The 14,788-nt window shown below is 38.7% G+C and overlaps 1 protein-coding gene across 37 annotated transcripts in view; it reads right to left on the reverse strand.

Moving 5' to 3' along the window:
• The window catches only part of CFAP20DC (CFAP20 domain containing), a 170,734-nt gene that overhangs the window by 75,513 nt on the left and 80,433 nt on the right, over window positions 1–14,788 (reverse strand). For 36 of the 37 annotated variants that reach the window (XM_065550614.1, XM_005295931.5, XM_065550602.1 and 33 more), the window contains one exon: window positions 7,782–8,113. In XM_065550614.1, coding sequence (XP_065406686.1) covers window positions 7,782–8,113 — 332 coding nt within the window. Of the gene's footprint in view, window positions 1–152; window positions 6,988–7,781; window positions 8,114–14,788 lie in introns of those variants that run through there. The other variant, XM_024109920.3, reaches the window with a different exon arrangement.

Genomic DNA, 14,788 nt, shown 5'->3' on the forward strand with positions numbered 1-14,788 from the left:
TACAGAATATATAAGGAAGGGTAAATGAAAATAAACTCTGATTATAACAATATCTTAGTTTAGCATCACTGACCCTACTAGCTTGCAAATAACTGGAAAAGAGATTAATATGCACTATTTTTATAGAAGAAATCTGAAACTTCACACATGTAGCCATTTCAACAATATTTATTTTTCTTGTAGGTTTTACATGCACAACATGAGATTTACAGTTCTATGAAATGCCTTTAAAATTTATAAACACTTAATATGCTGCTTTTGTTCATTTTGTTTTTGTTACTGCTAAAGTTATATGCATTTTGGAAGGTTGTAAATATTACTTTATTTCCCTAGTTTGGGATTTCACTGGGGCACAAAGACACATTTCTCTTTTTTCCAGACTTTTATTTGCCACACCACAGTTATTTTAAAAGCTATGCTATAAACCTGCACTATTAAGTCACATTATTGTAATTTGACAGATTATTAAAGGAAATGTCACATTATTTTCAAATATTGGAGACAAATGGATAATCCTGATTTAACTTAAACTTAAATCCCTCCCACCTATCTATTGAACTTGGGTTTTATAATCATTTTGTTTGTTAAATATTCAGTAATAAATTGTGCCAGGACTATCAATAAAGTTTGTCTGATTAACTCTAGCACAGCATATGTATACTGAAGATGCGAATGATTTCCCTGAGGAGTTAGCATGTCTACTGCTGTACTACATTCCTTGAAAGAACATGCAGATGGGCAGTTGCACAATAATTTCTGGATACTTAAAATTGATTGCTCTTGCTGGGTTGTAATTTTAAGAAGATCATTCTAACGACTCTTGAGGGCCATCTACTTGGAGCAGATGGGACACAGGCCTTCTGTATGCAGAGTATTAATGTCAAAAAGTCAGGGTAAAACTGATTTGTACTCTTTGCAAGAGTACACTGTCTTATTTAATTGTATTATGCTGGCTCTTTTACTTATGTAAGTGCAGAAAATTTCCTGACTCAATTGAAGGCTTCACAGATGAGTTCATCTGTTATATCCAAAACATTTTGGATAGCGCTGTATGATACTGCCGTTGTTATGCTGTGTTGTAAACTGGCAAGAGTTCTGACTTTTGCTCTAGGTTTGACTGAATGGGCGGATGCCAACAGCTGAGTCTAATTAGACAGTGTCTATGACAGAAGAGAGATATACATTAGAATTTAGTTGTCAGTTTGAAAGTATGGCCGCTTGAACAAATATAGAATAAGTCACTTGTGGTAAGCTGCAGCAAGATAAGAAGCTGTTCTGCTGTTTTCTGATCATTTGGGACTGGCAGTTTAATAACAGCACTTAACTGTTTCAATGACTAATTAGCTACCCACAAACGGTATTTATAAATGATTGCATTTTCCAGCTTGAAAACTAATTTGCAAACCCAAATATTTCCCTCCGGATGGCAGAGAAGGGAAAGTTCCATACATGGTAGGTTCTCTAAAGTTATTATTATGCATGGATAGGCACTCCTGAGTGTTCCGTGGCCTCCAGCCCACAGCATAAGGAGATTCAAAGATCCCTTCTCCTTGAAACTTAGCTCACAGCAGAGCCATTTGGCCCGGCTTTCACATGCCTCCTAAGTAAAGCCCTTCGTTTCTGGCATTATTTTATTAATTTCCTGGGAATTTATCAGTGTTTATTTCAAAAAATTAAAAAACGGGTGACAAATCAATGAAAAATTAATTGCACATATTATCAGAGAGGGGGGGGGACAGAAAAAAAAGCAACAAATAGAAAAAAGGAAGAGTGCATTGTTTCTGAAACCATTCTCTCTAACCCCCATTACACAAACAAAACCAGTTTACTGTTGGTGACTTGCGCAGTTGTATTTGATACAAGGGGCTTCAGGGCGAATTCCACAGGCTCCGAGCAGCTTTTTCAAAGTGTCTTTTCCAAGGCGCATTCTACTGTGGTCTTGGATGTAGCTGAATTTAAAAATATTCTCTCTACATCAGCTGAGTCAGGTGGGACACTGCCCACATCATGTGCTCCTCTGCGGCCGCAGGGAGATTGGAGTGACCTGTTCGCAGCTTGGGGGCTGGATGGGGGCTCTGTCTGGTGGCTGAAGTGGAAGGGGCTCTGTGCCCTTGGCTCCTCTCTGGGCAGTGACACTAGGTCTATCATGGTGGGGGGGAGCAGGTGGGAGGCAAGGGATGCTTGGTGGGGGATGGGGGTGCTAGGTACTCATGGTTGCAGCAGGTGGGAGAGGGTGCCCAGTACTCATGGCGGGACATTCAGGGGAAGAGAGGATGCCTGGTGGGAATAGGGGTACCAGATACTCATGGTTGCAGTGTGTGGGGGGAAAGGAGGATGGGTACAGGCATGTTGTGCCATCCAACAGGGAGTCTTTGAGGCAGGAGCCAGGTCCGTTGAGTTCAAGCCAGTACAAAATGTGGGCAGAAATCAGAAAATCCCAGGTTTTAAAAAATCCAGTAATTTTTTGGAGGATTTTGATAAAAAACAAAAATGAAGGGCCCTACTTGTAGGTTAGTGAGTCTTTATGCATTGATACTCACTACTTGAGTCGCAAGTACATAACTCCCTTCCGTAAACATACAATTTTTGGGGCCGGAGTCTGATTTACTTCCACTAGTATAAAGCCAGAGTAGCTCCACTGATTCCAAATTTACCCTGATGTGAGATCGGAATTTGGTCCCTAGAGCTTAAAGTGGAAAATTTGTGACCTGATGATTTCCTTTCTGGAACGGACCTCTCTCCCAGCCTGAGACATCTGGACTGCACAGAAGTGCAGAAGCTTCATTCTTTACAAAGCACTACAGGCTTGACCTTTGTTCCTCAGCAGAAACATTCTTTGTCAGGAAGAGGCTTCAAAGTGATGGTCCTAAAATCAATTAATGCCAGTAATTTTAGGAAAGGGGGAACATTGTTCTTTCTATCCTAGCTATATCTTATTCCAGCATAATCTCCCCCTGCTGCTCAGTATATCCCAAATGTTTCAATCCAGGTGAGAGATCAGGAGCCAGAATCTATAAGAACTATCAAACAGAAAATTATTTTAGCAGTCTGTTCTTAATACCCAGCTATCTGCCAATATTGGCTTCACGTGTCTATGAGTTTACAATCCACAGTCACCAACTGTAAAATAAACATGACTGGAAATTTTTTTTTTTCACGAAAAAGCAATTTATTATAACTGGCTTACTTATCCTGTTGTGATGGTATTAGCAGACATCATCGGTGCACTCAGTAAATCTATCTTAATGAGTATAAAATCATACAAACCGAGGAATCAGAATACCAGGCACAGTACAAAGCAATCAAAAATGACATGCCCAAAACAACTAACCTAAAAAGAGAAGGCTAGAAGTCATGGACCCACAGATAAGAAATATATTTTATTTGCATTTATATTTTTCTGTGACTTTTTAAATTAGATATAAATTTACTATATGTGATTTTCAAACATATCGAAAAACAGTAAACATCTAGTATCTTCAGCATATCAGGTTCAAGATATTTTTAGAGTAGGCTTGCAAAAATGCAGCTTAACTGGGTGAGTAAATATCATTTTTTTATTATAATAATGGCAAAGTCGGGTGAACGGATACTGTCCCGGGGTTAAGAAATATTCATGATGATTTTGCAAGGATGTCTTAGATTGTGCTAATATAACGGGTACTATAAATCAGCAGTCTCGTGTCCTATTCTAGGATCAGGTGTGGTAGTCCTGACTTTACAGCCCACTATAAAACATTTTTCTGTAGTTTGTTTTTGCAGTACAAATTAGAGAATGATTTGAAAAATGAAATGAGCACCTAGAATATCAATATACAGCTGACTACAGAAGTAATATAAAATACATTAGTGCAAGAATACAAGCAAAATATAAACACTAAATAATTATCTAGTTCATTGACTTTTCTTTCATGTGAAAGAAAGCCTTAACTCTGAATTAGTAAATTGGTAGTGAAATTAAGCAAAAACTATAATTGTTATTGTAATGTAGGTTTGTTTATTTTAAATTATCTTTTAGCATTGTACATGTAGTGCTTTGCTAGCTGTCATATTGACATTATTTAACATAATCCACATTAGATAATAAATGAATTGAAAGTCCTTCTCTGTAGTTACTGGAATACGGTAGTTTTTGGTTCATACAATATTTAAAAGCTTCTGTTCCTGACAAGAAGGGATAACCTCCAGTTTCTAAAGGGATCATGAATAATTGTACATGCACCTGTCAGATAACTGATCATTTGCCACACACCCCGGAAAACACAATGATTATGATGATATAATGAGAAACATTATGCAGCATATAGAATTCTCTAACTTATTTAAGATAGACTCACTCTTTGGAAGTAAAAAATAACTATTGGTATGTCATTTTGGGGCAGTGAGAACAGTTACTATTAAGGTTAATACAGGGAACCAAATGATACCATATTTCTTAGGAAAGATAACTTCCCTTCTTATGAACATGACATGGGATTTTTAATGACCACAGCCCTTAGTTTTCTATCTGAGTTGAACAAAAAGGCACCTTGTGAAGACAATTAACTAGGGAGGTGGTGGAACCTCCATCCTTAGAGGTTTTTAAGACCCGGCTTGACAAAGCCCTGGCTGGGATGATTTAGTTGGTGGTCCAGCTTTGAGCAGGGGACTGGACTAGATGACCTCCTGAGGTCTCTTCCAACCCTGATATTCTAGGATTCTAATGGTTAAGTACAGGCTCTGAGAGTGACGCTGAATCATCACCCACCCCTCCTCCAGCACCTTAGTGAGCTCTCCTCTAAGTATTGACCTACAATCTCCTATTGTGCTTATTTCATGAGAACAGACAAGATCAAACACAATGGTGTGGCTGCAAGCTTTTGGATCACACATAATTTCTCCCAAAGCACACCCTCTTTTAGGTGTTTTTAAGTTTAGCAATGTTGTATAAAGCAGGATTACATGAAATGTTGAAATCTACCTTCACCTTACCGAGCTAATCATTTTGTTCAGTATTCAGAGATATTTAACAATTAAGCCTTTACCTATAGTATTAAGTCCCAATCATGCAAACACTTACACATGTGTAACTTTGCACACAAGTCAATAGGACTAGGGGGTTGAATGCTTTGTAGTGTCTCTAGGCCAAGGTCATTGCACACCACAGTGGTGCCTTGCATCCCTCCCTTCCACCCCACAAGCTCCCTGAACCTTTCTGTTTCAGGGACTCCCTGCACCTCCCCCAATCTCTCCTCCTCCCATGTCAGAGTTCCCCATTCTCCCTCTCATGGCAGGGGCTTTATGTGCAACCCCATTCTCCCCCTTCCTCCCAATTCCCCTTTTCCCAGTGCCCCCCATTCTCCCCCCCCCCATGCCAAGGGTTGTGTGCATACCCCCCATTACCTTGTCTGGGAGATAAGACATTCAGGGTATTAACATGTTAAACTACAGGAAGAGCAGGACATTGTTATGTTAGAAAGCATTAATGGGCGCCATCTATCAGTTGTTTGAGTATAGCAGTGGCTCTCAACCTTTCCAGACTACTGTATCCCTCTCAGGACTCTGATTTGTCTTGTGTACCCCCAAGTTTCACCTCACTTAAAAACTACTTGCTTACATAAAATTACAAAAGTGTCACAGCCACGCTATTACTGAAAAATTGCTTACTTTCTCATTTGTACCATATAATTACAAAATAAATAAATTGGAATATATTTCAGTATATAATATAGTGAGCAGTATTAACAAGTCATACGAAATTTTAGTTTGTACTGACTTTGCTAGTCATTTTTATGTAGCCTGTCGTAAAACTAGACAACTATTTAGATGAGTCCATGTACCCCCTGGAAGATCTCTGTTTACCCCAAGGGTACACATACCCCTGGTTGAGAACCACTGATCTACAGCTTCAAGCACCCGGGCAATTATCTGGGGATGTGATAATCAGATGGCATTGGCTCCACTGTCCCCCATTTCCCCTCTTTTTGGTTTCTCAATTTTCCCCAAATCAGTGAGTTTTGTCACGGATGCCTAGAACATTCCCTGAATTACAGAAGTGGCATTCAAAGTTAATGTGTTACATACAGACATACAAACACAGAAGTGCCTCACCCACCTTATCTATTAAGTTGAGTGTAAGGCCTTTGCGAGCACAGCCAACGATGCCTTTCAGCATATGAACTGAAAGCTCAAGGATACATGGGAATATATGAAATTTTCCTTCATTACACTCTTGTTAGCCATATGCCCTCAGGTCTATTTCACATTATATAAAGAGCTACGAGTCTGATCCTGAGCAGTGCCATGTATCCTCCACTAATATTAACGTCAAAGGTGTGAGAGAGCACAAAACCTCGCAGAACCAGGGGATTAGAGGTTTTTTAAGCACTATGGTGATACAAAATATTAAATAAGAGTAAGCAGAAACACTGGTTCGGTACATTGAAAAGATATTTGAACTGGAATATACGAGTCTTGCAATCAATTTGGTTTAAATTAAGAAGAAAAGAATTTCTCTTCATTGTGTTATACACACACATATGTTATAAAAGTGTGTAGGAATCAAATACCAAGATTTACAACACAGGGAAAAGTTTACCATAATGAAGTGTTTTAGAACTGTCTTCTTAATCTAGCTTCAGTTAGTAACCAGTCTGACTTTTCTTGAGCATAATTGACATAGAAAATCTCTATGGATTTTAAAGAGTTCCAAAACAGACACCATATGGTAGAGACAAGACCCCCTCATCGTTCATGATTCATTATCTCAACTTTAATTGGTTTAACCCTGAAATTCTGGGACCATATTTGAAATAATGAGGTCTCACAGGTCTAAGGTGAAAAGAAAACAAAATATACAAAAAACAAAACAAAAACAAACCACCTCTGAGATTTTCTATTGGTTATAGTTAGCATCTGTAAAATAATTTCCCAGGAGGAATGGAACAGTATTTTGCAAAGTTTCATCTGTCTTGCTATCACATAACTCTGTTGTACTTCCTTCCCAGTCTGTGAGAAAAAGATTAGAATGATAAGAAACAGTTCTTTAATTAAAAATGAAATAGACTGGAATGTTAATAAAGGCAGTTACCATAACAACTTGATGCAACTGTTCACTGACATGACAATCTGCTTCATTTTTATAAATATATTAGAAGCTGATGATTTTTTTCTTTTCTCTCACTAATACACGTGATCAAAATTTTTCACATTGCAACAGAATACAAACCCAGAACTCTCCATGGCATTACCACATTTCAGATGAGATGTAAAACTGAAGTGGTGACCAGTGAGTGAAATCAAGCAGCAGACCCAGCTTTCTGGTCAAATTTCAGCATAGTTAAATCACATGCTGCCTTCTTAAACTTCCCCTGTTATTTCTGTTGTTAGAAGTGTTTTTCACTTCCTTACCTAAAACGCGAGTGCCTTTAAACCACTGAGCTGTCTTGGCTGCATTCTGAAGTAATGGTGAGCAAAGTGATTCCTATGCATACTTTGTATACATGTATCAAGAGCTAGATTAAGCTCTTAGGCTCAGCCCTGTAGGTTGCAGGTGATGGGGAGGGGTGAATCCTTCTACTCTCTTCCCTTGCCCAACTTGCAAACTAGACAGAACTCTAGCTTCCCCACCCTCCTCATAGACACAAATTGAGCAAGGTTAACTTGCTGCTGATCAGGAGAGGATATGGGGAGGGGAGGGCTTCACTCCCTTGTATAACCATGAGCCTGAGGGCAGAATCTCACCCTCAGAGTTTTAGGATGAAGTGTGCTTTATCGAGTATTGCATGTATAGAGTGGCTCACCTCTTCATTGCTGTCACTTCCATAAAAGTCATCTTCCATTTGGGCTCCTCTACAGAACCCATCACTGTCCTCATTTAAATCCAAAGGAGACATGCAGCCTTCTGGCGACATATTCGGGGACTTCCCATGAGGAGCTGATCGAGGCCTCGACGAAAATGTGAAAATCTCTTTATGGCTTATTTGGTGTTCGCCTGTTTGCTTGCTTTCACTTTCAACGTCAGTATTCGGTGGCAGGGATAAATTACTGCAGGATGTATTGTGGGTAGCTACTGGCTGTCCATTGGAATCAATCTGAAAACAGTCACTGCAATTTTCAGGAAATACCCAGTCATCTGAAATTTACAAAAGGTTAGATATTTATTAAAATGTTTATTTTAGCATATAGTATTTAAATAAACTCTCTATAGCATCAAAATATCAAAGTTATACAGGAAATAGATGTCATGGAAAAACCTTTATCCCACTTATGCTTATAAAGATGGATCATATAGCAGACATGATTATAAAGATCATATAGCAGACATGAAAAAAGTCATGCTGCTCCCTAGTAAACTTGTAGTGTGTGAAAGATTTAACAAAATGTTTTACTGGTCACGGCTCCAGGCAATTAATTTGCAGGCCATAGTCTGTTTCAGTTGTAATAATATGCAAGGAATTTACAAATCTGAAATTACAATTAACACCTCTCTAACAGTTAAGAATCCTATGTAGTTCCATTACAGCGTATTTATTATACTTTGTCATTGATGGTGTTTTTTAAATAGATTTTTTGTGAACAGGATTTTCTAAAAAGTCACACGTGCTATGCAGAAAGTTCAAAAAGTTATTTAACCCGCCACTCCCACCTCCACTAAAATCCCATACTTTGTTTTAGGCCCAGAAGACTAGTTTAAATTTAAATATGAAACTACAGCTCAGCTGAAAAATGGTGTAAACACGAAAAGCCCATTTTTACACTCACCTTGTTAAGATATATTTTACTGTTTGGATAGTAGAGAAAAAAGTGTCAATCTGATAGATTAAGGTGGATCTCAAATAGCATATGAGAAAAGGAGAATTGTTCAGGTATGCAACACGCTTTTCTCTTCATTAAATGTAGCGTAGTGTGGATAAGTTACTGTGAAACTCACTGGCTTCATAAACCAGCATTACCATCACCAACATAAAAATATAAACCTCCACATAAAGTGCTAAGATTGTAAGGCTGAAGTAGCCTTTTAAATAGCAGCAACATGCCTTGCTACTGCTGAACAGAGTAACAAGGATTAGACTATTAATATGGAATTCAAGCTACTCTCCATAGTTTAACAACATATTCAAATTACCTGCTCAGGTGGGCTCAGGGAACGGGTGGAGCAGCTACAGGAGCTCTATTTGGAAACCCTTGGTTTCTGGACTAAAGCAGCTGAAGAAAATTGGATGAGAAATCCAGAACGAATAGCAACCTTGGAGAAGTAACTATCTTCTGACTGGTTTGCTCCATACCTGCTGTGATTTTTGCAGTACTATCCAAATTGGCTATTGACAAAAGAAGGGCCTAGCTCTACCAGACTCCAGGTGAGGTGGGAGTAGGAACCTAACTCTAAAAGATAATTTCTACTAGTAAACTGGCCAAAGGAGTTGGGGGATTAATACCAGCTACTTCTCTACTTGTCTTGCATATGAGTTGTCCCTGGTACATCAATAAACCGCTTTGTTCAAGGACAGATTGTCTGAAGGTCTCTTTAAACCATAGCCTATGAGATTCAGAAGCCCAAGACATTTTTCAGTAATCTCTTTAGATCAAGTTGATAGAGGCTGGCCTATAAATCAAGGTAATCTGAAGTACCATTTTCTAAAAAAGTCTACTGTCTAGAAATTATGCAGAAATAGCATATCTGTAAATGGCAAAAAAAACACAAAAAAACAAAACAGGGATCTAAGATATGGTAGCATCTATGTGAGATGACTACCCAAATAATCTCTTTAATTTGATTTAAAAAATCTAGACTGTTCTTTCAGGAGCCATGTCAAATAAGTGAGAACACTCTGGGGGTCCTTTCATCTCTTGTGCAAAGTATGATACTTTTCTGTTCTGACCCATGTCTATGAGATCACATGGTATTAGTCTTTGAAAAAAGAAAAGTTCTCCATTCTGTGCTAACCTAAAATGAGTTCAAGATTATCTGATAACACATTTTTCTCTAGAGAGACAAGGTGGGTGAGGTAATATCTTTTATTGGACCAGTAAAAGACATTATCTTACCCACCTTCTCTCTAACATCCTGGGACCAACAGAGCTACAACAACACCGTGTACATTTTTCTCTGTCACACAAGTGGAAATTAAAGTTAGACATTACCCAAAGCTGTATGTTGAAGCCATCAGAGAAAACACTAACTTTCTTTCTACTTTTCTACAGTACTAATCATCTTGCACTAACAAATCATTTCTGAGTTTCTAGAGATAGTCACTACATTTTAGTATATATTTAAAAACTATATTGTTTAAAGTAATCATTCTTTCTAAAAAAGCCCTCAAAAGAATACTGAAATTACATGAACTTTTCACAAGAGGTTGCTGTCAAGATGCTCTAGAGCTAAAGATATTTTGAGACTTTTTTTTTCAACCCCAGATTTGATTTTGTGATTTTTTGGAATCAAGAAATATCTTGCCCTAACTAAATACTTTAAGGCAACACTCTCTAAGGCTATTATGAATGCTGACTTACTCTCCTCTACACTTCAGCACAGCATTCCCTGCTGATGTAAATACACTCTAACCCCCTCCTGGGGAGTGAAGAGTTGCTATTACTATTTCCATTAATAGCAACTGCCAACCTAACTTTCTGAATGGAGGATAAGTTATCTCTTTGTGGAGGAGGGTTAGTACCTATCACTTAGTAGGGGTGTGTCCGGGGTCCCCTTCAACCAATCACAGTTCTTCATCATTTCTTGATGACTTGTGATTTTACATGAGTTTTGAATTAACTCGATAATTTAGAGGAGATACAAAGAACACTTTTATTTGGCCACCACTTAAAATAATAAAAATAACTTCTGAGATCAATTTCTTGCAGTTAGCACTAATCATGGAATCCCAAATTCCAGTTCTTGGTCCCTGTGCCGTGGGGAGGAGAGGAGGAGACCTCTGGGCTGGGATCTCACCTACTTGCGCTCACTTGTCAAAATTCATATCCAGAATGATTTGCAGATGGGTTGCTCCCAATCAGGCATGCTAGACACAGAGACTATGACCGCTTTTCTCAAATTGCAAGTTGGGGATCTGACACGGGTTGCATGAGCAGGGCACTGCAGCAAAATCACCGTCAGGTGGCTGCTAGGCATCATGGAGACAGAACAAGGAAAGGAAATAAGCCATCCTGCTTCCTTCTGCTGCTGCTACAACTTCCCCATATCTGCTCTGCTACAGTTTCTTATTCTCCCTCACCTCCTGCCCAGGCCTATTCTACTCCATGGAAGTTCTGCTTAAAGATGATGAGGAGCAACTTGCCTTGACTCTGCAGCTCATGCGTTCCTTACCATCTTCAGGTGGCATTTCCCTGAAGCAGAATGCAGTGTGACCAGAGGGGATGAACTGAAGCTCCACTGCCTTCCCCCAACACCCTAGCAGCACCCGCCATCCCAAAGAATCCACCCTCTCTATCCAGGCCCCAGCATCTACCACCCAAATTTCTCCTAGCACCATCTACTGTCCAGCAGCACCCTCTAAGAAAACTAGCCCCTTTTTCTTTGCCAGGATCTCAGTCCCATTATCCTTTGCAGCCACAATGGATTATGGGATGTGACCTAAAGGATTGTAGGACTGGAATCATCACAAAAAAACATGCCTGATTTTATGAACCCAGGTGGTGAAACTCCTGGACTGTGGTATTAAAGTTTTTAACTTACTGAATGGTTCAACATGATACAACCAAAAATATTGTCTCCAGTACTCATCTGAGTGTGTGTGGTAAAAGTGATTCAAATGCATGCAAGCTGTGGAAAAGAAACCCTCTCATTCTTACAAAAAAATTATATTATGCAGTAAAATAAATGAAGTGACATTTTATATCGTTTACAGGTTTTGGCCAATATTTACATCCTTAGACACAGGTGCACTGACCAAACTGAACTGTTTATGTGAGGAGAAAATAAAACACTCTGCTGGAAACAACATTATCTTGAGTATATATATATATATATATACACTCAAGATAATGTTGTTTCCATATATATATATATATATATATATATATATATATATATATATATATATATATATATATATAATCTTGTGCTCATGGAGAAAAAAAGAGTAACTCTCATCCATACAGCATAGAGGTTTGAAGGAAAATCTCACAGACATTTTAATCTTTCCAGCAATCTGAAATTTTCAAAAGGTAAAACTCAGTTCTCACCACGAATACTTTATGAAATTGTATCTGAAACTATCGAGTTTTACTGACATGGGGCAACGCTGTTGTGTGTTCACTCCTTAATGATTAAAACATGTCTACATCAAGAGCACTGGAAGGAGCCCAGTGTAGAGATTTTAATGTGTTAAATGGCTGCAGAGCTAATTAAAACTTTCAGATAAATTAAGCAGTTTTCCAGCTGCAGTACAGATCTGTTATAAAGCTACTGGCAGAAAAGATGGTGAAGACCGCATGAGCAGTGGGGCTCTGGAGTCAAACCCATCTTGAATAAATGAAGGATCAAAATATAAAAAGGCAACTTTCAGTAAGAACTATTGTCTAGTGGTTAGAGAAGGGGAACTGGCCAACAGGCCACACTCCTGGGTCCTGTACCTGGCTCTGTCAGACACATTCCAGGATGGACAAAAATCTATGATTTAAAATTTAAATTAAATACAGGTTTATTTTTTTGTAAATAAACCTATTTAAAATTAATTTGGAATTACTATAACATATGTTAAGGCCTAAAATTATTATAATATATTACAATAATTTAAATTAATGTTAAAAAATATGAAGCCGTACATGTTTGCTGGCAAGTTTGAAAAGAAACTCAAACCACTGAACTGGGGAAGTCACTGGCTAAGCACCTCAAACCAGCTTTTGACAGCAGTGGCCTCTTCTGAAAATGCAGAGAGAATATTTTCTTCTTGTCAGTTTATTCAACTAGTTCAGTTGAATCTATGAAATAAAACTCGGTCTGAGAGGATAAAATCTACAACTTCTAAATCTTGAAGGACATGTTGATCAGAAACAGTCAGTTCAATTCCTATCTACAGATAATATTTCCTTTGTTTAACACATCACAGTTTTAAATGCAAAATATGTTTTGATAATGGATGATATGGTAGCAGCTAGCCTGCTGATCACTGGAGACGTGGGTTTCTTGGAATGTAAGGACGTCGACGTTATGCGTCTTCAATGTGTTTGCAATATACTCGCACTTCACCCAAGAAATGTTAAGTTGCAGGATCCTTGTTGCAGAACCTATCTGGCATGTTACTTGGCCCTGAAGATGGCCATTATGGTGGCTTGAGTTGCTCTGAAGACCGGGAGATTGTTGATCAATGTTCGATCACCAGGTTGATGGCATTAGTCATGATTTCTTACTTAACAGAGTGGGCCGTGTGAAGGTTGCCATCTTGCGCTAACGCTTTTCAATGTTTACACGAGTGACATGCCTCCAATGAAGCCGTGCAAATTTGCATATGCGGATGATGTTGCCCTGGCAATCCAAGCAGCCACCTTCAGTGACATCGAGTCCACCTTGAACAAGGACCTAAACACCATGGAGGAATATTTCCAGAAATGGAGGCTCAAGCCAAATCCTCACTAAACAACAGTCACTGCATTCCATCTGAAAAACAGGAACACTAAGTGCCCTGAAAGTAACCTTCTGTGGCAACTCTGTGTGACATGACCCCACTCCGACCTATCTGGGAGTGAAGCTAACCTTCCATGACCATCTGAAGAAGGTAGCTGCCAAGATGAAGACAATGTCGACCTGGTCCAGAAACTGGCAAGCACAAGCTGGGGAGCATCAGCATCAGTATTACAGACATCAGCGATAGCCCTTGTGTACTCTGTAGCTGAGTACTGAACACAGGTAAGGAGCAGAAGTAGCCATACTTGACTTGATGATGTCCAACTAGCCATTGCAATGCGGTACATCACTGGAACCCTCAAATTGACCCCAACACACTGGTCTTCCAGTGCTGTCCCACATTGCTGTCCCATCCATTCACTGCAATGTTGCAACCCTATGGGAATTCCAGCGGATCTTGGAAAATGAACATCTTCCCATCCACCAGGACCTTAACAATGTCCCTCTCCACTGCTTGAAGTCACGTAAGCCCTTTTGGACCCACGCATTTAACCTTCAACAGTGCAACTTCAACCCTGATGAAGCTTGGAAAGTTGAACACATTTCACAAGACGTCATAAATAAACACCTTGTGGAAGACCCAACGCAGAAGATCCCTGATTTCGATCTCCCACAAAGCTCACCCTAAACCATATCCACCCTAAACCATATCACACAAACCATGGCAGATACAGATACTTGCTATACTAATGGAAAATTAAAGACTCTCCAGTGTGCGACTGAGGTCACCCAGAACAGACCACGGAACATATAACTCAATGCCCAATTCACAAATATGGAGGAGGCATCACATCAATACATAGATGTAATTATGTGTCTTAACCATCTAAATGTAAAATTGTAGTTGTTGCTCTACATTTACATCAGTCATATGAAAAAAGATTACTTTTTATACAGCACATTAAGTGTAGTTTTATTTAATAAAAAAAATCTTAAAATGCTTTTTGTGCATTTCAATTTCTATCCAAGCAGGTCTTAACCAGATTACGAGTAAAAAATTAATAATCTAGTAAATAAAAAAACGCATCATTCACCATTTCTAACAAATAAAAATGTAAATATTGAGAATCAGAATCAATGTAAGTTAAGCTATACAGTAGCTTAAATAAATGTATATAGATATAGGCGCAAATTTAGGTGTTGCTATGCTCAGTGCCGCAATACCTA

The sequence above is a fragment of the Chrysemys picta genome, chromosome 7 (genome assembly GCF_011386835.1).
Source record: "Chrysemys picta bellii isolate R12L10 chromosome 7, ASM1138683v2, whole genome shotgun sequence".
Lineage (NCBI taxonomy): Eukaryota > Metazoa > Chordata > Testudines > Emydidae > Chrysemys > Chrysemys picta.